Source organism: Prionailurus viverrinus, chromosome E3 (assembly GCF_022837055.1).
Source record: "Prionailurus viverrinus isolate Anna chromosome E3, UM_Priviv_1.0, whole genome shotgun sequence".
NCBI lineage: Eukaryota > Metazoa > Chordata > Mammalia > Carnivora > Felidae > Prionailurus > Prionailurus viverrinus.
In genome coordinates, this window is record NC_062576.1 from 764,540 (window position 1) to 789,211 (window position 24,672).

Consider the following 24,672-nt stretch of genomic DNA (forward strand, 5'->3'; position numbering starts at 1 on the left):
AATTTAGGGCAAAGCCGCAACAAAGCCTGTGGGCCGCGTAGGCCTGTGATCCAGAAACAACCCGGCCACAGACCGCGGCCTCCGCCGGGTGTCAGCCCCTTCCTGGCTGGGTGTGGACGCCAGCCTGCCCGCCCCCGCTCCACCCAGCAGCACAGGCCCTCAGCAGGGAGACAGGCGGCCAGGTCTCCCCCCCACAACCCTCCCCTGCTGCCCCGGGCCCTCTTCCCGCCTCACCCCCTCCCCAGGAGGGCACCAGCTTTTCTGCTCCAGCGCTAATGGACAGATCCTTCGTCCGCCGGCTTTGGGCAAAGGGAAGAAACGGGTGGTATCATCAGCATCTCACGGAGACATAAACACATAAATCACCATCGTCCATCTCCCGTCAGACCCACTGCCAGCGCACGGGGTCGTGAGCGGCGCGGGCTCGAGATGCCCGGCACGGGGCCCGGGACGGCGTCAGCTGCGCCTGGGGCTGGGCGCGAACAGGGGGCCCGTGGCCACCTGCCCCCTCCGGCCCCCCCACCCCACCCCAGCCTCCCTTCGCTCGTCCTGCCGACCAAAAACTACACCGTGGAGATGTGCTGCTGGAGAAATTCCTTTATAAAAGTCCTCCCGCGAACACACAGATACCGGAGACACTCGCTCTCGCGCTGGAGTCCCCGCCCACAGCAAAGGGATCTTGACGGCCACGTAGCGTGTCCACTTTGGGGACACGGACGGCAGGCCACGGGCGACGTGGGGCTGCCTGCCTTCACTGGCTCGCGCACGCGGGGACAATCAAGTCAACTCACTTCCAGATTAAACCCATCGTCTGCTTGGCCGCGCCCCTGGCCCGATGGCTCCGTTGGCCCATCCCCGCGAGGCTCCGGAATCTCGAGCGCCGGCCTCGCTCCTCTTGTGGCGGGGAGGGCGCGGGGCTCCTCCAAGTGATCGTCCGCAGCTCCAGAAACCGCTCCGCGGACACGTGATGGGAGACGGGTCTAGACTCGGTTACGCAACCAGAAAAATGGACCACAAAGCACTTTTCCCGTGTATGGGTTTTGTTGGTGAGTTTTTCTTTTTCCTTTTGGTTCAAAAAAAAAAAAAAAACATAGCAGGCTCTCAGGTATATAAAAGTGGTAATATTAGATAAAAATACAAACTTCACCTTTACAAAACAAAAACACAACACACACACACATTTCCGTTGAATACATGTAAAGCGTAACATCTTCCCAAAAATAAAGAATTTAGATTCTGTCCAAACACTGGCACAGGGGCGACCTGGCGGCGGCCAGGGCGGGGAGCCCGGGATCGGCAGGCCGGGACGGACTCGATTGGTTCACGCAACTGTTCTCTCGAAATGGCTTAAATTAAAAAGTAAGATGAAATGGGGCCGGGGAGAAACACGTAAAGCCAGAAACATTTAGGAAATGATGCATAGGTGGGTATACCATTTTATTTTAATACATCTCGTTTGTTTGCATCCTGCGAGGAGAAATACCGTCCCACTGTCCTGACTTACAGCAGCCTGGTGTTATAGGTGTCAATGCCATCCAAGAGATCATTTAAAAAAACAAAAACAAAAACAAAAACAAAAACACTAGCCAAAGAGTAAAAAGGAAAGCTTAATAATCACTTTATGGTGTAAAAAAAAATCCACTTAAGGCTCTCGGGAAGGTTTCTGTATAGACTTAAACACTACGGCAAGGAGATGTGTTTCTAAGTCCCGTGGCGGTTCTGAGACACTCCTGGCTCCCGCGTGCCCCGCAGGGCCCTCGGCACCCGCCCGGAGTCCTCCGGAAAGCAGGCGCTGTGTCCCCGGCAGAAGCACCTGTGACCACCCTGGACAGAAATCCAGTCCACCGAGGCGCGACACGTCCGGCCCACGGGGCGTCCCTCCATTCCGACAACTGTGTAGATATTTGTGTGAGTCAGTTTTGTTTGTCATGTTTCGTGGTTGTTTGCTCGCTCTCTGTCTTTTTTGTTTGACGAGGAGGCTTCCTATTGTTTCACCGAGCGCTACAATACTTGCTTTGATGTCGCACTGAACAAACGTATACTGTCTCTTTGTTCTCCAGAGTGCGCGTGGAGACAGTTTTTCACGGAGGACAAAGACCACACACTGGCAGTAAGCACCGCACATAGTAGGTTCAGGAATGTAACACGCCATGTACATCCGTGTCCCGGAGAAGGGCCGCTGGCTTATTCTCACCTCACATCTGCAGGGAGAGAGGACACAGGCAGACACTGAGGGGGGGACCGAGCGCGCTCGTGGGTGGGGACCGCCGCGGAACGATGAACCTGAGCGAGGGTACGCACGCACGCACGCACGCACGCACCACGACGAGTCTCGGGATTCGAGGGTTCGGTGGAATTTTTCAAATCAGGTGTACCTCATTACCCTTTCCGTAACATCCTGACCAGGATTGGGGTTAGACTCTTGGGATCTCACAGAACATTCCTTAGAGCAAGCCCCCATTCTCCCATTGCACAGATGAGGGGAACTGAGGCCCAGAAAGTTGTGTTTTTGTTTCGCTGGGTTTTGTTTTTTTTTTGCCTTTTTCCTCCGACCTAGGGCTTCACGTGATTTCTGGAGCTCTGGCAGCCATCCTGGGCCATGAGACCACCCTAAAGCTGGACACCACCAGGCATACAGGCAGGGTTTCTGTGTCCAGACAGATACTACACTGAGCTCTGAGCTAACAGCCACTCTTCCCTACCCATGTTACCTGTTCGCCGCTCATCTCAACACCTTTACCGCCCACACGCTAGCAGGGCCTGGGGTGGCAGGGACACCCCCGGCCTCTCACTCGGGGTCCTGTCATCGGCAGGCCAAGCCCAACCGGCAGTGTGCCGACCGGATGCGCAGGGAGGCGTCGAACCGCACCCCTGGGGAAAGCAAAAGCCTCAGCCAGGCAGTTGTTCTGAGGCTGCTTCAGGAACCCCCACGTGGACCTTTCCTCCCCAGAGGATTCTACCGAACGTCCCTGACCCTCGGGCCCCGGCACGCCTGACCTGGCAGCTTTCTGCCCTCACTCTACCAGAGCCCGGGCTCTTGGACACCCAGAGCAGACAGGCCACCAACAAGGAGCAGAAAGGCTGGAAACGGCCTCCGTGAGGGCCGTGCCTGCTCAAACCCCATCTTCCTCTGGGAAACGGTGCACCTCTCTACAAGACTACACTTCCCGGGCCCCCGACAGCCGAAGGACAGCCAGGGTATGTATGAGAGCACCAGTCCCCAGGGGGCACTTCTCCGAGAGGGTTTTTCTGCCCCTCTCCCCACCTTACTCTTCCAGCCTGGGGTGTAGATGTGATTTCCGGAGCTTCAGCAGCCATACTGAACCACGAAGCAATTCTGAGGACACACACCACCAGTCCCAAACGGAAGGGGGTCCTTCCCGATGATACCCAGAGGAGGCCACGCCTACTCTTAAATGCCTATCTTATCTCAGCCCTGTTTTCGGTGTGGTTACTAGCAGCCAAACACAATTTCCAACACAGTAGCCAACAGCCCCGTACGTTTATGAAACGCTTTCAGGCAGGACCTACTCAGTCTCTGACTACCCTAACCTACCATCCTGTAAGCCTCAATTTCTCATCTGTCAAATGGGGCGGGTAACCTGCCGGACGTGGTGATCCCAGCTAACGAACGTCGGAGCTACCCCAGGGCTGTTCAGGAACCCAAATCACTCCAGTCACGTGATGCTGGGGCCTCCCCAATCAGCGGAAGAGGCCAAAGCCAGAGCAGGGGCTCCAGAGCAGAAGGGAGCCGTGGATCAGGCTCCGTGTGCGGCAGGAGGGGGAGCCGGGGACGGGAGCGAGCAGACCCACAGCCCAGCCAGGCCCCGGAAGCTTGCAGCCGGATCAGGCCCAGTCAGGCCGCCGCGGGAGGGATTCGCCGTGTGATCAGCCAGCACACCTCCACCTGCAAGACCACAGCGTATCCACGGGCAGCTCCTACCTGGTTGGCTGCGTTAGGTGGGTTTTAACCTTTTTCTTTTCCGTTTTTTACCTGACTCCCTACGCCTTCCTGTTAACAGAAGGGCAGGGAGGGTGAGCGGGCCTAAGGGAGGGCTGCAAAGCTGCAGCAATAAATACCTCAGGTGTTTGTCTTTCTGGAAGAAAACTCGATTAGCTTTGGCACAGAGACACTTCCTGGTGCCCTGAGCCAGCCTGACACGGCGGGTCCCAACGCCATGCTGCTTCTGGGCAAAGTCTGCCCGGAACGGGGGGAGGCCGCCAGGTCCCCCGGCACACCCAGCGCCCACCTCCCGGGGGCAGGGCCTTTCTCGGCCACACGGCCCCCAACCCCCCGCGTGGTGGGGACGTCGAGCGTCTGCCCCTTCGCACTCCGGCGACGCCTGGGGGCAGCGGTGTCCCCAGAAGGTCCCAGGTCGGCCGCAGCACCAGACCCCACGGCAGAGGCAGCGCCTACCTGTCTCCTCCTCCCGGTGGTCCGGGGTCGGGCCGGTGGCCGTGCACGTGCACTCCAGATGCTCCTCCAGCCGCACCTGTACCTCCTTTAACTTTGGCTTCTTCCTGATGTACTCCACCTTGGCCACCTGCCGAGACAACCCCGCCGTGAGCGCCTCGGCCGCGCCCCACACGAGTCACTGGGGGAGGGGGGATGTGCCCGGCCCCACCCGGGGCGGGCCGGGAGGGCGACCTCTGAACTCCACCCTCTGACCTCCTTCCTAGCGGAAGAGGCAGGCGTGCCTCGGCATCTGTGGTCTGGTCCACTTCACTCGGAACCCAAAGGCTCATTTGTGCCAGCCCGAAGGCATGCAGGTGCCCCTTGAGGTAAGAGCTCTGAGGGACACGGGGCAGGGAAGGGGTTCGCTTCCAGGTCTTAAGGGCATCCGCGGCAGTGGCCGGTTTCCAAACGCAAGCTTGCTTATTCAAGGGGAAAATCCCACGGCCGACGAGCTGGCCTGCTGCACAGGGCTTGGGGGGGGTCACTGTCCCCTCTGCCCATCCCGCCAAAGCTCCAGGAGGAGCGAAGCGAGCACAGCCCTAAGGGCCCACAGGAAGGCTGTCAGGTTTGGACGTGGATTCTGCTCTGTTTTGGACAGCAGATCAGGACGCCACGGGCTCCAGGCCACACTGCCCACCCCACGGCCACCCCACGGCCTCAGTCCCAGCCTTGAGGCCTTCTCATGCCCACCCCCCCCCCCCCCCCCGCCCCAACCCGCAGCCGCCCTGGGACTGGAGAAAGCCAGGCTTCCCGGAAACATGGGCAGGGACCCAGGGCCCTTCCGGAAGGCTCTAGAACTGAGCCAGCGCCTGCTCCATCCACAGGCCGTGTCGGCCCAAACCCTCGGCACGGAACCATAGCGCAGCAGGCCTGACGGTCCAGCCCGTGGGGCACAAGTCCGGGCAGCCAAGTGACCAAGTCCCCACGGGCCCCTTCTGTCATGGGAACACAGCTCCGCCCTCCACGTGGACACACACGTGCAGTTGTAGCACACACACACGCACGAGCTGTGTCCCAGAAACAGAAACTGCTTACACACACACACACACACACGCACGCATGCACCTGGCATCAGAGGGCACTTCGTACACACAGGGAGCAGGGTCAAGGTGGCCTCGCTTCATCCCAGGGCACGGAGGAAATAGGTGACATGAGAAACAATCCTCCCCGCCCCTCTCTGCAGCCCCAACGGGCTCCCCCCACCACGTGCCTGAGCTCAATCCCCAGCAGGGGCAGGAGGGCCATCTTCCCGCCAGCCCTGAACCCTGCGGACCCGAGCACAGGACACACATTCCATCTGCACCAACACTGGGGCTGCGGTCTCAGGTCCTGGCAACGGCCCTCAGGGGTGTCCTTTCTATCCCCCTCTCTGTTGGCCTGGGGAAACTGAGGCAGAAAGGGAGCAGGGTCCACCCAGGCATGACTGACAGCAGAAACCCCCAGCCTGGGGACAGTCAGGAGGGGAGGAGGCAGGAGGGACGGTGTGGTGGGGGGGGGGCGGGAGGGGGGGGGAGCGGGAGGGATGGCTCCTTTGCAGAGGCCTAGAGTCCAGAAGCCAGAGGACCCCAGGCAAGTGGGACAGCCCACCCCACAGGTCAGCTGGCCCCTGGCTTGTCCAGACCTGTGGCCGCGGGGCTGCATTAATGGTTAACCCACAGCGCAAAGGGGGCTGGGTGCCCCGCGAGCGCGGGAAGAGGTGTGCAGCCTCAGGTGTGAATGTGGACGCCCAGGTGTGGGCTCACAGGTGGGGTGGGAGCCAGGCCAGGTCTGGGGCCAGGCCTGGGAAGCCTCCTAAGCAGACAACAGAAAGAGAAAGGGGCTGGGGGCATGACCAACCACAGCCACAGGGCACAGTTAGCTCCACGGGCTGTTCTGGGAGCCAGGACCACACGGGAGGCAGGGAGGGAGGGAGAGAGAGGGAGGGAGGGAGAGAGAGGGAGGGAGGGAGGGAGGGAGGGAGGGAGGGAGAGATCCCTGGACATGGGGCTCTTGGGCACAAGCGTCACAGCACCAAGGACTTCGCACGCATAAAAGCACTGGGACTTGCAACGGGCACCTTCCGGAGCGAGCGGCCCCCTGTGCCTTCCCACAAGCGGCCCCCAGCCCTTAGGGCACCGGGAGGGTCCACCTCGCAGGGACCCCAGCCTGGCCCCCTTGCTTGCACAGCCTCTATTCAGCAAGCGCCTCACCTATTATGTCTCCTGGGGGGGGGCAGATGCGGGGGGGGGGGGGGCAGGCTTGTTCTCTCCACATGACAGACCAGCCACCAGGGGGAGGGTGGGCAGTCCACGAATCCACCCCCCGTGGTCCCCTTGGCAAAGCACTCACAACCCCAGCCACTGCGGTCTGGGAACCCACTTTCTCCTCAGACGGGCCCGTCTTTATCAAAGAAAAACAAACAGTGATTTATGATTGCACCTGCTTCTGGGTATGTGAGGATTCCGGGCTGTTCCGCCACCTCTGTCTGGCCAGGAAATGGCTGCATTTTTCCCCCCAAGAGCACACTGTCAGTGTTAAATTCTCAAAAGCGGCCTCCATGCTAGCCAACCCCCAGAACAAGACGGCTATGTCCTCGGGACCCTCATGGGGGCTGAAGCCCCCAGACCCATCCAGGAACCCAAACGGGGTGCCATGCCCCGCCCCTCCCTCCCTTCCCCTTCTGTCTGTCTCCTGGGGGCCTGAGCTGCACCTGATAAACAGGACACTCAGCTTTCCCACGGCAAGTCGGCCCGCCATGAACCGCCCCACACCCGCTCACTCCTGGGGCAAATCCACCCAAACACGTCACCCGGTGATGCCACGACCCCTCCCAGACGAAGGACGCTCAGCAATGACCTGAAGCTCCGCGCCCCCACCCCCAGAGTCCAGGGCGGGGCACCGTCGAGGACAAACACCAGCATTTACTGGACCCCCGCTCACAGCTACCCCATGAGGGCACGGCTAGGGTCCGTTTACAGACAGGGAACCTGGGCGTCTCCTTTCGCTGGAAGGAGGCCTGGACTTGGAAACCGCAGAGGCCCTGAGCTCATCCCTTAACCGAGGGACTTTCTAAGTGGGGGAAACCTGTCCCGCTGGGCATGAGGACTCCAGAGCCCTGCTGTTCCAGACACGGGACTCCTGGTGTCCCTCCGCGTCCTCCACGTCCACTCCGAGGGACTGAGCCCCAGGGTCACGGCACATGCTCTGACCGGGCTCAGCAGGCAGGTGGTGTGGAGCCCTCGTCCCGCCGCCGGCTGGAAAGGCCAGCACAGCCCAGGGGCACTGGCTTCCTGAGGCCACGTCTAGGGCTCTCCGCAGGCAGGCAGGGGGCGGGAGCCTGGAGCCCGGCTCGCCATGGGGAGGGGCTCGGAATCCCTTCACGGGAGACCCTCGCGGCTAGAGCCACTCATCTCTCCCCAAGGCCCCTGAACTGGACCCCCCACTCCATCCGAGGCACAGAGGCCTGTCCGGGGCACCCCAGCGAACACGCTCAGACCCCCTTCCGGAAGCCGGAGGTCTAGCAATGCAAAGCCACAGCCAGCTGCCCTGGACGTGGCCACAGAGCTGGGTCCTGGCCTCTGGAGACCCAGGGGCCTGACCGACTTAACGGAGCGACCAACTCAGCTGTAAGCCCGCGGGCTACCTGAAGAACACGGGAGCCCCCAACTCCCAAGGCCACCCCATAGCCGGCCCAACCAGCACGACACCACCAGAGTCCGGGGCCGTGCTGTCTACACCACCTTCTCCTGGCCCACGAGGCCTGGGTGTGGGGGACAGGGTCAGATGCCTGCAGGGTCTGGGGTCAGCCCTCACTGGGGAGTAGAGGAAGGGCTTGTCCCTCCGGGATACCAGTCAGAGAGCATGCTTGGTGCCCCCAAGAGCAGACCCCAAACACTGACCACGGCAAGCTGATGCAGGGACACGGCCCCCAGGACCACGTGCTCACCTCTCCCTGAGGTCTGATGGCAGCCGTCCCTAGCAAGCCCAGGGGGGCCCGCGGGGGACCATGGGGTCCAGTCCCCCACCAAGGGCAGGTCCCGGAGAACGGACGAGGCCACAGCCCCAGAGAGTGAAGGCCCGCACCTGAAACCACGGTCGAGCTGGGGTCACACAAGAACCCTCAGGCCACCCTCTGTGGCGGTCACAGAAGAGAGCCACCCTCCAACGTCAGCGAGTCCTGACGCTCAGGGCCTGGGGACCCCTGGCAGCCTTCAGCTGGGCACACCGGACAATTCACCGCCTGGGCTTCAAGGAGGTGGCCACTCCCAGCCTTCCCTTCCCTTCTCCAGTCTGTGACCTTCAACTGTGATCAAAAGGCCATAAACCGGAAAACCAGGCACGTGCCAGCCCGGGGCAGGACCTCCCACCTGCCCGGCAACACGGTCCCCTGCTGGCCCCCAGTGCCCCTCACGGACGCTCAGCCCGGGACTCTGCAGAGCCCAGGGCCCCGAGCTCTGCCTCAAACCCCACGGACCAGGGACAGCTCGCTGGGCAGGCGTGGGGGCCAGGCTGGCCTCCACAATGGACCTCCTGTTCCCACTGACCTTTTGTCCCTTCTCGGCCAAAACCCCCAGTGTCTGGGGCCGGATGTTTCCCTGCCAACCCTGTGATGGGGAGGCAGGGAGAGGGGAAGGAGGAAGGGGTCTGAGAGGAGCAGGACGCGGGACATGGAACCGGGCCACTGAGCTCCAGCTGCAGGACTAGCCCCTCTGTCCCCTTGGGTGGACCGCGACCCCATCAGAGCAGATGAAGGCCCGTAGGGGGAGCCCTGGCCCAGTGCCACTCTGCCCAGCCCTTTGGGCCTGTGCCCAAGGCAGACATGGGCCGCACCCCCCACCCACCAACACACACCGTGCTGGAGGCCCCGCCGGAGCGTCTGGACCCCCACCCACCCACTCAGGTGGGCCAGGGAGAGGGCATCCCTGCCCGTCCCAGGACCAGACGCTCTGCAGTCCTTACCCCTTGGGAGGCAGGAGCCCACTTCATTCCCGCACCTCTGTATCTGCGAGAGCCCGACTGGGCACCGAAAGGCAGCCCCAGCGCCCACGCGTGGGGCTGTCCCATCAAGAGCACCATGGGGCACCCCAGTGGCTCGGCGGTTGAGCGTCCGACTTCGGCTCAGGTCATGATGTCGCGGTGCGCGGGTTCGAGTCCCGAGTCGGGCTCTGTGCTGGCAGCTCAGAGCCTGGAGCCTGCTTCGGATCCTGTGTCTCCCTCTCTCTCTGCCCCTCCCCTGCTCATGCTCTGTCTCACTCTGTTTCTCAAAACTAAAGGTCAAAAAAAAAGAGAGCACCACCATCCATCCCCACGCCCAGGAAGGAAAGATCTCAGCACCTGGATTCTTGGGGCTCAGGCCCCCTCACAACATGGCACAGGTGAGGACACCGAGATCTGAGGGAGGCTGCACTGGCCACGGCCCCACAGCAGGAGCAGAATGCACAGGTCCTGTCCCCTCTGGCCTCTGCGTCCCCCTTTGACAAGGGTGCTGTGCTGGGCTCGGCACCCGGCTGGGGGCCCCGTCGGGGGTCAGGCCCGAGAGCCCCGTGGAGACAAGAGTCAGCATCCCGGGCCAGCGCCCTGCGAGCCCCGCTGCAGGGGATCGTCCGCCTTGGGGATCACAGTGCAGCAAGCCGTGGAATCTGCTCACTCAAGGCCCCAGGTGCTCGAGGACCACAGCCCCAATTAAGGTCTGACATGCCTTCCCAAGTGACGAACAAGTGGGGCCTGACCAAGAAAGTGCCCGGGGCCTCACCTGGGAGCCCACAGAAAAGATCTAAAATACCTCCCATCAAGGAATGGCCTCTGATGCCCCCAAAGAGGAAGTTTGCAATCCGGGGAAAAGGGACCCGCCTGCCTCTTGGAGGCCCAGCCAGCCGGGCAGTGCCCGCTGCCCAAGTCCACACTCCAGGGTCACCCGGGACAAGTAACCCGCCAGGCCAGAGCCAGCTTCCCAGGAAGGCAGCCCCCTCCCGTAGACAGGGACCACCCGGGACTCGCCTGGGTCCCACACAGCCCCAGACAGACTCATCTCACAGATGCAGCAAATGAAGCCCGAGGGAAGCAGACCCACGCCCCAGCAGAACCTTCCGGCCACTGGCCCCCCAAACAGACCCCCATCTGGCAGGCCAGAGTGACCCGAAGAGACACCGCCCCCAGTTCTGCCTCGGAGGTCACCACGGCCGGCACCCTGCCTGGGACAGTGAGCCCAGCGCCGATCCTGGGGGTCTCCGGGCAGAGCACGGCTTCCGAGAACGAGGGGAGGGGTTGGCCTTATGGCCCCGGAGAGCGAGGCAACCCCGGGAGGGCCCTTCTGGAGAAGGACTCCACAGACACACACGCACCCCGTGGCACGGGGCTCGGAGAGGACACCAGGAAGTGCACGAGCAACGTGTCCTGAGGCTGCTTTTCTCACGGTCCTTCCCCGCGGCCACCTCGCGGGGGAGGCTGTGTGCAGTTGGGGGGGAAGGGAGCCAGACACCCCCCCCCACTCCCCCCACCCCCCTGGCAGCCGACCAAGCCCCAGTCCCGGCTCTGCCCGCCCCCGCTCTGCACCCAGAGCCTAGCAGTGTGGCCAAGGGAACAGGCGTGGCCTCGGGACTCGAGCAGCTCCCTGGCCGCAGGGCGCCCCCGGGGCTCACCTTGACGCTCCGGTGGTGGACGCGGGAAGGCTGGCACTTGACGCTGCTGGTGTTGCAGCAGCCCGCACAGCGCTTCACCTCCACGCACGGGGGCCAGATCAGGAAGTTGGCAGACGTGGGGTCGACCTGACTCCGAGGTATCTCGTAAATGACCGTTCTGGTCTTGCAGACCGCGGGGATGGCTTCCTCTGCAGGGCAAGAGCCACGGTGAATGTGGAGGCCACGCCCCGGCTCCCACCAGCACCCAGGCCACCCCGTGACCCGCGCGGCCCTAGAGGGGCAACCGGGAGCCCAGCTCGGGCTGGTGTGCCCCCACCTGGCCGCGGCCTCTCCCAAGCGGAAAACATCCCACGGCTCCCGGGCCCAGCAAAGGGGGAGAGACACCCCGGACCCGGACAGGTGCATCTGAGCGGGATCAAGGTGAGGGAGCAGCAGCGAGGGCCAGGCGGGGACCCCCCAGGAGAAAGGCCTTGCTGGCAAAGGGGACCACAAGACACAGGGAGCCCAGAGGCCCAGGGAAGCCCCAGGTGGCCCGCAGAGGGGGCGGGCGTGGGAACCGATGCTGAAAGGGGAGTGTCTCCATCAACGGTTAGGGCGCTCCCAGGGCCGGTGGAAAATGGGCAGAACAGGGAAGCTGAGGCTGGGACCCCCACAGCGACAGCCCTGCCTGCTGCCACCCCCACAAGGCCAGGCCCTGCCCCAGGAAGGGACACGGCCCTGCCTCCCCAGCCCACCAGCCACAGTTCTGCTCAGCAAAGGTCACCAAGAGACCACCCCGCCAGCCTCCGAGGAGAAGCTGGTGCTACCTCCTCTGCGCTCCTCAGCACAGGCCAGCCCGTCCACCCGAAGCCCCGAAGTTCAGGGGACCCCAGTGCACATGCTGCCCTCTGGCAGCATCCGGCCGTGGCGCTGGCCCTGGCCCCGGCCCCCCACCGTGTGCCTGGAGAGCCCCGCCAGGCTCTGGTGCTGCCCACGGGAGCTGCTGCCTCCAGGGGCAAGCAGGGACCCCGGAGCCCAGAACTGGAGGGAGCCGCTCCTGGACGCAGAGGGCTCGGCCTGACCCCCGTGGCCAGCTGGCATGAGGCAGGGCCTTGTCTTCTGCAGACAAGCTTGAGGTGCGGGTGAAGCCAGGGAGGGGTGCCAGCCTCTCTCCTGCCCATCTGCCACTAGGGTGAGATCCCCCCCCCAGAGCCTCTGGAGACTCGGGGTACTTGAATCCCCTGAGGTACTCAGGGAGCACCTGGAGAGGGGGGCACTGGGCCTCCAAGAACAGCCCCGCCTACAGGGAAGGCTGGGTGCTGGGCGGGGGGGGGGCGGTCTCAGCTCCCAGCCCAGTGCCCACCACCTGGGAGGGGTCTGGGGAACCCGTCCAGGTGGGGCCGAGGGTGGAGCTGGGGAGAGAGGCCTGTGTCCAGGGCTCCTGGTCTGGAATAGGACAGGCCTCTGACACTGGTCTGGAGAACCTGAACCCTACAGTCAAACGGTAAACGTCCACTGCCTTCACGAGGAATCATCACCCACACGCTGCACTCAATGACAGAAGCTAGGAGATCTACCTCCTGGGAGTAAATCTAAGGCTCAGAGAAGGCAGGTGCTGCCCAATGGCACACAGCAGAGAGCAGCAGTGCGTGGTCACAACCAGGCAGTAAGGAAAAGTGGCAGGAACGAACCCCCAGGTGGCATCGACTCCAACCCCGGAGCCCGAGTCCCAGCGCAAGAAAGCGCAGGCCGAGGCTGTGTCGCAGCCGACCCAGAGCCCCCACGCCCCCGCCCCGCCCCCCCCCCCCCCCCCCCCCCAGCCAGTCCTTCCTCAGGGGCCAGCAGACACGGGGATGCCCTGCTAGGCGACAGGACAGAAACGCCACCTGAACCCAGGAGCCCAGGAGCCGAGGCCGAGCGGGGCGGGGGCCAAGGGCAGGGCCCAGCGCACACAGCTCGGCCGCATCTCAGGCTCCGCAGCCTGGAGCCTGAGCTCCAGCGCACCGCGCCACAGACTGGAAATGAAACACGACCACGTTTTCCAGCGAGGCCTCCTCCAGAACAGGCCCCAACAAGACCGGGCACTTAAGGAATTTATGATGGCTCTCCTCTCCTGGAAACTCTTGGCCCAGGCCAGGCTGCAGCAGGCAGCAGACGGGCCAGGGCAGGGAGACGCCCCCGGCAGAGGAGGGAGGCCTCCAGAGACGGCGGGCGGCCAGAGCTGAAGTGCCAGAGCTGAAGTCGCTGGGGCCCCTGCGCAGGCCGGGCCTTTGTTTCACGGAGGAGGGCGGGGGTGGTGGTCCTGAAGGCACGGTGGGGGCGAGCCCCCCAGCCCGGCGCCCCCCCCCCCCCACCCGGCAGGCCCGGGGCTCACCAATGCTTCTCTTCCTCCGAATGGGCACGGGCCGCTTCTCGGGCGCATGCTTGGAGGAGTGGCCCCCGTGGGCTCTCAGACTCGCCTCCAGAGCACCCTCGGGCCCTGCAGGGAGAAAGAGGAAATGGTGACCGGCGGGCCCCCCATCTGCGTGGCGCCCGGGGACCTGTCCAGCAATGCTTCCTACCTGCCTCCCCTAGACAGACAGGGTCCCCTAGGAGACCCACCACTCCCACAGGCGCAGAGGATGCGAGTTCTGACTGCCAAAACTCGGCCCCCCAACCTCTGCGAAGCATACACGGAGGGGCCCGGGCTGTGCCCTGGCCGTACCTTGAAGCAAAGCTGTGGACTTGGGGTAAAGGGGCCACGTGTGGTCTTCCCTGGGGCGCCTCCCCAAGTGAGGGCCAGAGCAGGGAAGGCCTTCCTTGTCCAAAAGACCCAGGCCCCCTGCTCACAGCCCCCTTTTCCCAGGCCCACCTTCGGGAAAAGGTGTCAGAAGGACCAGCACGCTGTGACTTTCCTGGGGTGTGTGTGTGTCTCCCTCTTTCTCACCAAACCGACTCTCAATGAAGCACCCTAACCTTCGAGGGGCACGGGAAGCCAGGCCCGACTGGACCGACAGCTGGACCCCGCCTGGCCCACTCTGAGTCCACAAGAAACACACGCAGAGAAGCAAAGGAGCAGGAATCCCAGTGCGCGGCCAAGAGGCCGGCTGGCAGGAAGGCAGGCGTGCTTGCTTGCCCTTGGCCTCAGAGCAGTGGTCCCAGCGCTAAAATCAGAACCGGACCCTCATCCCCCAGGCCCGCGACAGCCCCAGTACACAGGCCACCGCCCTCTCCCAACCCAGTGCCCCTGGGCAGCCTAGGGGAGCCCCAGGTGGGGTAGGAGGGACACACAGTCCTGCCACCTGCCACTCACACCGACCAGGCCCCGTGACACGGCCCGTGCCCGGATGACTGCTGTGGGTCGCACCTGGCCTCCCTGCCTTGACCCCAGACACAGCCACGGGGGGAAGGGGGTCTCCTTCCACGTCGCCCTCCAGCCTCCCCCTGTAGATGAGCAGGGGCCCCGGGTCTGAGGAGCTCCAACAGACAGGGGCTCCAGCAGACCCCTTCTTCCGTGGTGTCCCGGCCACCAGCCCAAACCGGAGGCCCCCTCCTGGGCGCCCGGACCACCAAGGCCTCAGGGACTGTCTACAAACCCACAAATCTGAAAGCTCCACTCTTTTGAAATGAAAACCAAATACCAGGCGAGAGGTGCAATCAGCAGAAGATACGTTCTTTCAGAAAACCGAAGTCTGGGAAAAACCCAACTTTTCACTTAAAATGACTCAATGTTCCACTGCCACTAATTTTTTTGAGACCCGAAATAAGATCAGAACACCACTATTCATGCAGTAAGAATTTCCCATCAACCAACTGTTACAAGAGGCATTTTTTCGCAAAAAAGTGACATTTATGAGTCACGTCCCGGTGGCGGCCATCTTGCCGTCCCCACACCAAAGAGCAGCTGGCCCGCTGTCAGCTTCCAGGGGCAAGCGTCACGGCACGCGGGCCACCAGCTTCCGAGACTTACTAAAGCCAGGGGTCACCTATCGCTTTCCTGGAGACTCAGTCCTGACGTGTCTGCAGGAGGCGCCTCCACTTCCTGACATCTGAGGAAACTGAGGCCCAAGACGCGAACGCTGGGTAGGGGCATGGCCATAGGAGGACCCGGGAGCCCCGTCCGGGCCTCTCGCCTGAATAAACAGAGAAGACAAGGGCCCTGCCAGCTTATCAACGGCGCTGAAACCTGAACCCGCAGATTGCTTTCAAGACAAGAGGCGGGGTAGAAATAGCTCCTGGTCAAACACGCCCTGCGTTGCCCGCGGATCCAGATGGGTGGCCGTGCGCTGCGCGCCCATCCACGCTCACGGGGGAGCGGCCTTCTGATTGATGCGGCTTGAGAAATGGCCCAGCAGCGACTTGGGGGAGAAGGCCCCGCCTGAACGATGCCCTAAAACTGCTCTCGGGACAGTTAATCAAGTGGGTTTCCCTTTTGTCTCTCGTGCACAAATGTCCGAGTGACAGCTCAGGATGGGGACAAGCCCCCTCCAGCCTTCAGTCCTAGAGCAGCATTAATGGCCCAGGACGGGGATGTTTATGCATCAGTCACTCAGTGACCACCCCCCCCCCCAACCCCGGCTGCTGGGATAACAAAGCACCCCCGCTGTCCTGCTCAGTGGCTCTTTCTCATCCTGAACTCAGAGACCACACACTGGTCCCTCCACCCAAACGCCCCACGTGGAGAGTCAGCGACGCCCCAACTCCATTCGCCCTCCGGCAGCGCTCAGACTCAGGGCGGTTCCCATCGCCCCTGGGGTAGGAATCCTACCGGGACAGGCTTCATCTGTAAAATGTGGATACACCCACCCGGCCCACGGGAAGAACCTGGGATCCTACAGGTCCCCCCAAAGCCCCGCCCATGCCAGGAGGGAGGAGTCAGCCTGTAAAAAAAAAAAGCCTTTTCTGCCCTTGGGGCCGAATTCCCTTCACACCCCGACCTCCGACCTGGGGTGGGGGTCGGGGGCGCCTCACCCTTGAGTTACCAAGAGGGATAAAGACCCACCGGCTGGGTGTCTGGGTTTCTCCACACCCCAGCTCCTTCCTCAGGGATCCCAGACAGGCTCCAGGGCCTGGAGGGCAGCTCAGTCCACAGGCAACTGACCCCTCGGCTGTTTACAACCTTCCCCAACAGCAAGATCTGTTTCAACTCATCCCTTTGGGCGGGAACAGGTGTTGGGGGGGAAAGACCCCAAAACAAGCTCCAGAAGCAGCCAGCAGCAACCCCTACGCTGAGGCCAGAGGCCACGCACTGCCGTGGTTCCCAGCTTCCACATCCCCGTGAAAGGGGCCAGACCTGGATGGACAGCCACCCGAGGCTGTGTCACAAAGGGCCTCCTAGGCCCGCTCCTGGCGAGCACGTAAGATCCCAGAAGCCGGGCTCCATTCTCACCCCGGTATCCCCAGCAAGATGAGTCCTAACCCAGGATCCTAGCCGGACCCCAAACCTTGCGGCAGACAGGGGTGGGGGTGCAGGACGAGGAGGAGGAGGGCCCGGGGCTTTTGGTAAGGGGGCAATTTGAGACCAGCCCAGGGAACTGGCTGGTGCATCCACCTTCTCCAGTTTGGACCCTCCCAGAGAATCCCAGGCCCAAGAGCCCCCAGGTCAGGAATGCCATCAGCATAACCCACCCAGCTGCAAATGCAGAAAGTGTTAATGGGTGGGGGTCGGGGGCGGGGCTGCAGAGACCAGAATAAGAATGGTCCCAACAGAAAGCGAATGGCCCATTTCCCGGTGGCGTCCCACAGCCGTCCCACAGGGAGGCCCAGCCCTTCACAGGCCTCGTTCCCGAAAGCTGAAGAAAAAAGGCCGTGAACCTTCTCAGGGAAGCGGTCTCCCCACTCGCACAAATCCGCCAGGGCCCAGCAGAATGCAGGCTTCTCCTCAGCTAACCAAAGCCAAATCCTTCTCCCCAGGGTTACACATCAAGGAACCAGACCAAAATCCCCCCCTGGCCCAACTCTGATCTCCGAGTGAAATTCTACCCCCTTCCTGATAAGGATCAGCCAAAGGACTTCCTGGGTCACGAAACTACAGAAACCATGGGCCTTGCTAGAAAATGGTCTTGGCATGAAATGAAAATAGTTCAGGCCTCTCCACCACCATAATTAGGTACAAATTTCCAAATGACTAGACCATGTGATTTTACTTAATTCCCCCTCGGCCCCCCTCTTTCAGGGTAGTCTGCAGGGAGAGAGAAATCTTCACTGAATCCTTCCACTGGCCTCCACCACTTGCCGTGGCTCCGTCTGACAAGTCCATCTTGGGCCTCTTTTCAACCAGACACTAACAAATGTCCTCTGACAGATGTATTTCTGTAGCTGACCCTCCACATGCCTCGTTTCCCCCACCAGACACAAATTTCGAGCAGGACACCACGAAGATGTGGGTCAGAATCCCGGCCCTCTAGAAAAGGGCTCCCTCAGTTCACACCGCAGTGCAGCCACCAACAAACACCACCGACGACGACCTGGGTCCCAGGGGACCTGTGCGCGCCAGTCCCCTCCAATTCTGCAGCTGACGCTGAAGATCTTCAAAACTCTCCATTTACAGATAAACCGGAGTGGCTAGGCTCCAGGGCCTGGGGGTGAGCCCCAAAATAGTCCCCAAACACCAGATGTGTCCACCACGTGCCTTTTTATTGGCCCGTGAAAACAGAAAGGCACGGGTCTCCGGAAACCACAAAGGCCCCGCCGCCCCCCGCCACAGGAGCGGGGCACCAGTTCCCCGCGAAGACAAGGGGGCAGCTCCTCCAGCACACGCCTGCCCGCGGGGCGCACGGCCAGGGCTCCGCGCCCAGGCCCCGGCCCGTTCTGACGCTCCTCCGGCCGGAGGGCAGGCCGGGGGCCCGCACACCTGGCCCGGGCGCCGGCGCCCCCTATGTGGCTGAACTTTCAGTGACACACACGGCATTTTCCTTAAATGCAAAAACAATCCCCGGGCAGGCGAGCAAATCGCGGCCGCCTCCGGAGAGAAAGTGGGGATTGGAAGAGAAACTCCTGACTCATCCGCCTGGGCTTTTATGGCCCGGGATTGGATTCTGACCTTTCGGTTCGTTCCTGAGCGGCGCCCGGCCCGGCCCGAGCGCGGGAGGCGGCGCGGGGCGCATACCCCCGCACACCCACCCCGCGCGCCGAGGGAAGGGGCGCGATTTACCTACGGAGTCTATCTCCAGGAGTCGCTGGAGGTCCCGGATGCTGTGGATCTGACTGTGCGCCAGCCTCTCAATCACCTCGTGGGGGATCTCGGCTTCCTGCAAACAGACCCACACGGTCAGCGCCAGCGGCGGGGCCGGCTCGCGCCCTGCGCCAACCCCCGCCCCCCCCCCCCCCCCGCGCCCGACCCCCTCCCCCACCTCGCACCCCCTCCTGCTCCAAGGCTACCCGGCCCCTACCCGCGGGGCCCTGGAGTCCGAGGCCAGGGGTGGGGCTGGGTGAGACCCCAAATGCTCGGCTCCCATCCAGGTCCACCTTTGCAGAAAGAAAGCCCTCCCACCTTTAAATTTTCAAACAAAAGCCCGGCACTGCGGACCCTCCGCCCCAGGTGTCAGTTACAGTAGGTCTAGGGGCAGCGGAGAGCCCGAGGAGTTTCTGATTTAATAGTGAAATCGACATCCAGAAAGATCAAGTTGAAATGCGTCACGGATCGGCGACGAAAGTCACGGCAGCCTTAACACTTTAATCCTGCCAGCGGCTTAAATTTCACACCCCGGAATCCCCGGCCGAACCTGCGGGGTCGAGGGTCTCCGTCGCAAAAACACGCGCGCGCGCATTCACTCGTTCACACGCGCGCCCCACCCGCTACGGCCCGGCCGCGGCCCTAGCGCCGCCCAAGACGCCCCAAATCCAGCCGCCGGCTGGGAGAGGCTGCATGGCAATGGGAGGGTTAAATCTCCACCTCTCGCAGCTCGCGGTCCCTGCCCAGACCACCCCCGCCTCGCGGGCTCCCCCCTCCTCCAGATTTTTAAAGGGAGTCGGGGGTCGCTGCTGGGAGGGGGGGGGGTGGGGAAGGGGTCTCAAGCACCAAGTTCCCACGACGGGGGCTGCAGAAAGTCATTCATCACAGGAGAGCTCCCGGGGATTCGGGATTCGACATTGGGGGGGTGGGGACGCCGGCGGTGGGAGGGCGCGGGCGCCTGGCCCGGCCCCGGCTCGCCTCACTCAGCCACCTGTAAGCAGGCCCCGGGCTGGCGGGACTGCGCCGGCCCAGCCGCCAGGGCTAGGCTCAGGGACAGGGACCGGGGGGTGGGCGGGAGGGGGGGGCGGCTGTGACCCGCCCCCCCCCCCCCCTGCTGCCCACCCTGCCTGACGGGGACTGCCGCAGCAGCCGCCCCTGTTTATCCGCCGCTGGCTCCGCCAGGTCACACACACCCCCTTCCGCGCTCCCCGCACCCCGATACTGCATTGTCCGCCGCCCCCCGGACGCCCCTTCCGGAGAGGGGCCCGCGCCCCCCGAAGTTTCTCCCCACTCGTCCACCCCGCGCCACTCCGTCCCTCCACGGCAGAGCGACGCAACACGCTGGAAACTCACCAGACACACTTCGGCTTGGCAGAAAATAAAACCCAGTTGGGAAAATCAAAAAATCGACCACCCTAGCAGAAATCAAAATGCGCTCCGCAAAGCCCCAGAGCCCGAGGCGCCCCGGCCCGCGGGCGGCTGCAGGAGGCGTGCGCCGGGGGAGTCGGAGAGGGGACGGGGCGCGGGGGTGGCACCCACCTCGGCCAGGGCATGGGCGAGGTATCCGCAGCCGAAGAGCAGCAGGCAAGCCCAGGTCCTCATCGCGTCCCGAGGCGCTGGCGGCTCGGCGGGGAGGCGAGGCCGCGGGGCGGGCGCTCCAGCCGGGCTCCTGTGGCGGCGAAATTCAGTACCATCCCTCAGGGAGCGCGGCCCGGAGGAGGGTGGCGCGGAGAGCAGGGAGCCGGCGGAGCGCGCCCGGCGCGAGCAGCGAGTGCGGAGAGGCGGGCAGCGCCAGCGAGGAGGAGGAGCAGGGAGTGCGCGCTCGCCGCGCCCGCCGCGCCGGGAGCCTCCTGGGCCGCCGGGTAGGGGGTGGGGACGGAAGGGGCGGAGGGCGGGGGCTGGGCCTCTTCCTTGGTGCGTTCCCGGTGCTGGCCGCCGCCGCGCTCGCTCCCCGGCGCTGGCTTTAGGAGCGACCCGGCCGGTAATTCTGCATATTTGCGGGCATCAGCCCCGAGAGGGACCCCGGAGCGAGGCTGGAGCCGCCGCCGCCGCACCACCCATCACCTGTCTGGACGCCCGGCCGGGCCCCGGCCGCGGGCTCGCGCTCTCCCTGCGGGCTGCGGGCGGCCCTGCGCGCCCACCGCCGGCCCCGCGCTCGCCTCCGGCCCTCCTCCTGCAGCCGCCGCCCGGCCGGGCACGGCGCGGCCCAGCACGGCGCGGCCCGGAGGCCTGCGTGCGCCCCTCCGCGGCGTGCCCTCGGCTCTGGCGCCGCGCTCCGCCCTCCGCCGGCCCGAGCCGAGCAGCGCCCGCGGCCGCGCCGCCTGGCAGCCGCCGCCCGCCCGGGGCCTCGCCGCGCCGGCCTGAGGAGGGCGGGCGCAGGGTCGAGCTGGAGCAGCCGCCGCCGCCGCCGCCGCCGCCGCCGCCGCCGCCGCCGCCGGGAGAGGAGGAGGACGAGGAGGAGGCGCCGGCAGGCCCGGCTCGCCGGAGTTGTGCGGGCTCCGCAAGGCGCGCGTGTGGAGCCGGCCGGCGGCGGGGAGGGGGGTTATAGCGCCGCCGCCGCCGCGCCCCTCCCCCGCCCCCTCCCCCTCGCCTCCCCCGGATTCCGGGCCCCGGACCCGCACCTCGGAAGCGCGCGGGGGCCGCACGGGCCGGGCAGGGCCCGGCCGCCGCCGCCGCCGCAGTGAGCACACGCCGGCGCTCACGCAGGCAGTAAAATCCATCAAAGCCCCGCGCCCGGCTCCGAGCACAGCCGCCGGGCTCCGCTCGCCCGGCGGGGCTCCCCGCGCGCCCCTCCCCGGAGCTTGCCCACCCTCCAGTGCCAGCTGCAATCCTGCGGCACCGGACGGGGAGGGGAGGAGGCCGCCGCGGAAGAGCCGCCGTCGTCGGCTCTCCTCCCTCGGCCCCAGCGGCGGCGGAGGGCAGCGCCCAGAGCTGCTACGCCGAAGAGGGCAAAAGCGAGCCGGCCCCCGCCTCCGGCCCCCCGCCCCGGCGCTCGGGCCTCTTTCCACCGCTAGGATCCAGGGCCCCTGCCTCCCCGTCTCCATAAAAGGAGGGGGAGTGAGTCTCTGGTGAGAGGTGGGGCGGGTTTAGGGGCGCGTCTGGGGCACTCACCTGGCGGCTGCCACGCGCCCCCGCCCAGAATCCGATGCCTGGGGCGCCTGAATGAGGAACCTCCACCCGCATTCCGAGATGGGAGAGCGCCCAGGTCGGAGGAGGGGGCTGCAGCGTGCCTGGTCCCCACCCTGGGACCCCGCGTCCCCACTCCCTCGTGGAAGGCTGGGCTGCGGCCTGAGCCGGGAACTCGAGGGGGCGGAAGGGAAGGAGGAGAAAGGATCCGCTCGGGGAGGAACCCCCAGAGTCTGAGCCTCCCACGCCGGGATCCGCTGGGCGTACAGAGCGCCACCTCCGGCCGAGGCGCGGCACAGAGCGCGATGCCGGGGACCGGCGCGCGGGAGGCCCAGGCCTGAGCGGGCTGCACCGTTCCCCTGTCGCCGAAGGGCAGGTGCGCCCGAGCTGGGCAGGGTCCGCGCGCCTACACCAGGTGGGATCGGCCCCCCGGCTGGTCTCTCGAGGGGGCAGCCGAGCCTGGAACCCGGCCTAGGAGGGAAGGCGGGCCTCGCACCCCAACGCTAGACGGAGAGGCCCCCTGAGGGTTAGGGGACTCCCCGATGGGTGGGTGGGTGGGCGGCTGCCTGGAATTCCGCCCGCCCCAGGCCTCCGCCCCCATCTGCCCCATCCTGTGGATTAGGCCCGCGCCCCGCCTCGGCCGCCCTCCCGCCAGACAAAGGCAGTAAAGGCGAAGCCTGCGGGCGGTCTTTCATCGAACGGCGGGCTCCGGCATTTCAAAGGCCAAGTCGGGAAGGCGCTTCGGGGGGCGCTCGCCTTCCCCCCAGATACCTCGGGGTGAGGGTGAGGAGGGTGGAGGCAGGACCTCTCCTGCCCTTCCCCGAGGGCCCGGGTCTACCAGCGCCCTTCCACGTGCCTTCACACCCCTGCAGCCTCCCCGATGCCCCTGCCTTCCCCTGGCGGCAGCCCCTCGCAGGGACCCCGCCACCAACCCCGCTCTCCAGGTGGTCAGGATGGAGAAAGCCCGAGGTAGAACCAGGGAAAACTTGGAAACGTTTAGAAGCACGTGAGGGCCAGTCCTTGTCCGTCCAGCTGGAACCTTCGATGGCTCCGAGAGGGGGACCACTGGCAGGCTTGGGGAGGGCAGCCGAACAGGCACCCCCAAGGACTCAGGCTGGACCGGGTCTGAGCCATCGCCTACGCGCCTCCCGAACTGACTGCATCACGTCCGCTGGAGCCTGGGATTCCTCTCCGGCAGAGGGGCCCGAGGACAGTCCCTCGGGGCTAAAGGGCTGGGTCCGGTCGTGGGCGCGGGAATGGAGGAGGAACTCCGCCGCCTGTGCGGGGGCTGAGGTGGGTGCCTCCCTCCGCGCCCCTCCCTGGCGGCACTTCAGGGGTGCCCAGCTGGAGTTTGCGGCCAGCATGGCGGCCAAGGGGGCGCTTTCGATAGGAGTTGCAGGCCAGCCCCAGGGCGGAAAGCAAGGGCGAGGCCGGGGTGCATCCCGCCCCCGGACTGGAGAGCTTTTGGGGGCGCGGCGCAGGCGTCCCTATAATCGCCGGCGGCTATTAAAAATAAAAACCTCAGCGAGTCGTCATAGCGACCAGACAACAGCCGCTGCGGGAGGGCGGCAAAAACCGTGCCACCGGCGCCTCTGGGGGAGATTCGGGGCACGCCGCGCGTTCCAGCCGGGGCGGGGCTACGACCCCAGCCCCACGGGCCCCGCCCTCCCCCACCCCCGAAAAAACTGGCAGAAACAGAGCCAGGGGCCCGGCTTCCAAGAATGCGACGTAGAGATACAACTGACTTGACCAAGAGGTCAGCAACTTGGGTGAGAACCCACGCGACGCGCTCCCTCCTCCCCGGCCCGTGCCGCGCGGCGCCCCGCCCACTCAGGTCCCAAGCGTCTCCCTTTCGGCCCGCGGAGGGGGGGGGGGGGGAGGGCACTGGGTGAGCAGGTGGGCTTCGGGGGCTCACCCCGGACAGGGAGCCGAAAGTCCGGAGGCCAGGCGCGTGGGGGGCTGCTGCACCTGCCCGGTGCGCCGGGTCCGCGCTCCTTGCGGATCAGGCGTGGTCACGTGCTTCTTTCTGCCCCGGATCGAGTTTCCCTTCCAGCCGCTATTAGGCGGTTCACACGGTTCATTGCAAATATTTGATAATGAGGCTAAATATACATCGGAATCGGAGGAGGCGTGGGCGGCCGTGCGGAGAGCGTGGGCGCGGCGTTCCCGGCTGGGCGGGCATCCCCACCCAGGCCCTGCGGAGGCGCCGGACCCCGGGACGGGCACCAGGCTGTGTGCTACGGGGAGACCCGCCCCGCGCGCCGCCCCCGGGCCATTCCGGCCCCAGGCTCGGGCACTGTCCCCAGAGGCCAGCTAGAGGGCCCCTGGCGGAAGGAGGGGGCGCCGCAGGGATCTCCAGGGGGGGGAGGTGCCGGCGGGAGGTGAAGGTGCACCTGGCCGCTGGGATGTCCGGTCGCCCCCGGAGCGGGTGCTTCCGGGCTATCTCGGGCGTCTCCGGCGCGCCCCGACGTGCCTGCAGGCCCATAATTAGAGTGAGTCAGGTGCTCTAAATAGGCGGAGAGAGGGGGTGCCGTGCAGCTGGGGTGACTGGTTGGGCGACAGCCACTGGTGCCTCGCCATACTGCCCATGATCCCGCAGCAGGGAGGAGTGGGAAAGGACCTTGGCCATTCCTCGGAGCAAAGTAGGGGCCAGAGGGGCACCCGCTTCATTAGGCACCCGGTGAGCTGCGCAGCCTGCGTGTCACCCTAACCCCAGCTCACCTCATCCCCTCTCCGCCCGCCGCCCGTGCCTGCCTGGGGCCTGGCGCCAGCTGACAAGCCGCTACAGCTAGGATTGCTGTTGCTTCCCGGTGGGAGTCACGACGAGCATCCACTGAGCACCTGGGTCCCTGTGTGACTTCATTTCCCTCACGCGGACACAGACGAGAGCAGGTCCCTCCCACCTCTCCCCATTTTACAGATGGGAGCACTGAGGCCCGGAAGCCGGACCCTTGGCCCGCAGGGCCGGAGCTGAGGCGTGGCTCCGCCCCAGGCAGGGGGCTCTGATGGCATGGGCTCCTGGGCGCAAGCCGAGCTGCTCAGGTGGCATTTGTCTGTCCCACGGGTCACAGACAGGACGGTGACGGATGCTGCGGCCGCCAGCGTTATATATAGGCAGCAAGACTGGAGTCCGCGCGTCCACTTGGCCCCCGCGCACGGGGGCAAGGAGGGGCTGGCTGCCCGCCGCCCCCCGTGCTGGGCCTCGGTGATGTGTCTGTCCTCACGCTGCCGTGTCTCCGCTCTCTCGTGCGGGAAAGGGGGCCGGGAGAGAGCCTCCGCCCCCGCCCCACCAGGGAGAAGCAGTCTGCGCGCGCGCTCGCGCACACGCACACGCACGCGCA

The 24,672-nt window shown here is 64.9% G+C and overlaps 1 protein-coding gene across 5 annotated transcripts; it reads right to left on the bottom strand.

Annotated features, from left to right (window-relative positions):
• Window positions 1-1,411: 1,411 nt before the first annotated feature.
• PDGFA (platelet derived growth factor subunit A) lies at window positions 1,412-23,319 on the bottom strand. Of its 5 annotated transcripts, none has more exons than XM_047838905.1 (8): window positions 23,247-23,319; window positions 19,745-19,874; window positions 18,185-18,281; window positions 13,427-13,531; window positions 11,074-11,261; window positions 4,418-4,544; window positions 3,944-4,012; window positions 1,412-2,201 (listed from the first exon to the last, which is right to left on the bottom strand). In XM_047838905.1, the coding sequence occupies exons 2-7, from the start codon at window positions 19,805-19,807 to the stop codon at window positions 3,957-3,959; spliced, it is 636 nt and encodes a 211-aa protein (XP_047694861.1). In that variant the 5' UTR covers window positions 19,808-19,874; window positions 23,247-23,319; the 3' UTR covers window positions 1,412-2,201; window positions 3,944-3,956. The 5 variants fall into 5 exon arrangements, with proteins under 5 accessions (XP_047694861.1, XP_047694860.1, XP_047694859.1 ...); XM_047838904.1 differs by lacking the exon at window positions 23,247-23,319 and adding an exon at window positions 21,317-21,695; XM_047838903.1 differs by lacking the exon at window positions 23,247-23,319 and adding an exon at window positions 20,827-21,238.
• Window positions 23,320-24,672: the final 1,353 nt, after the last annotated feature.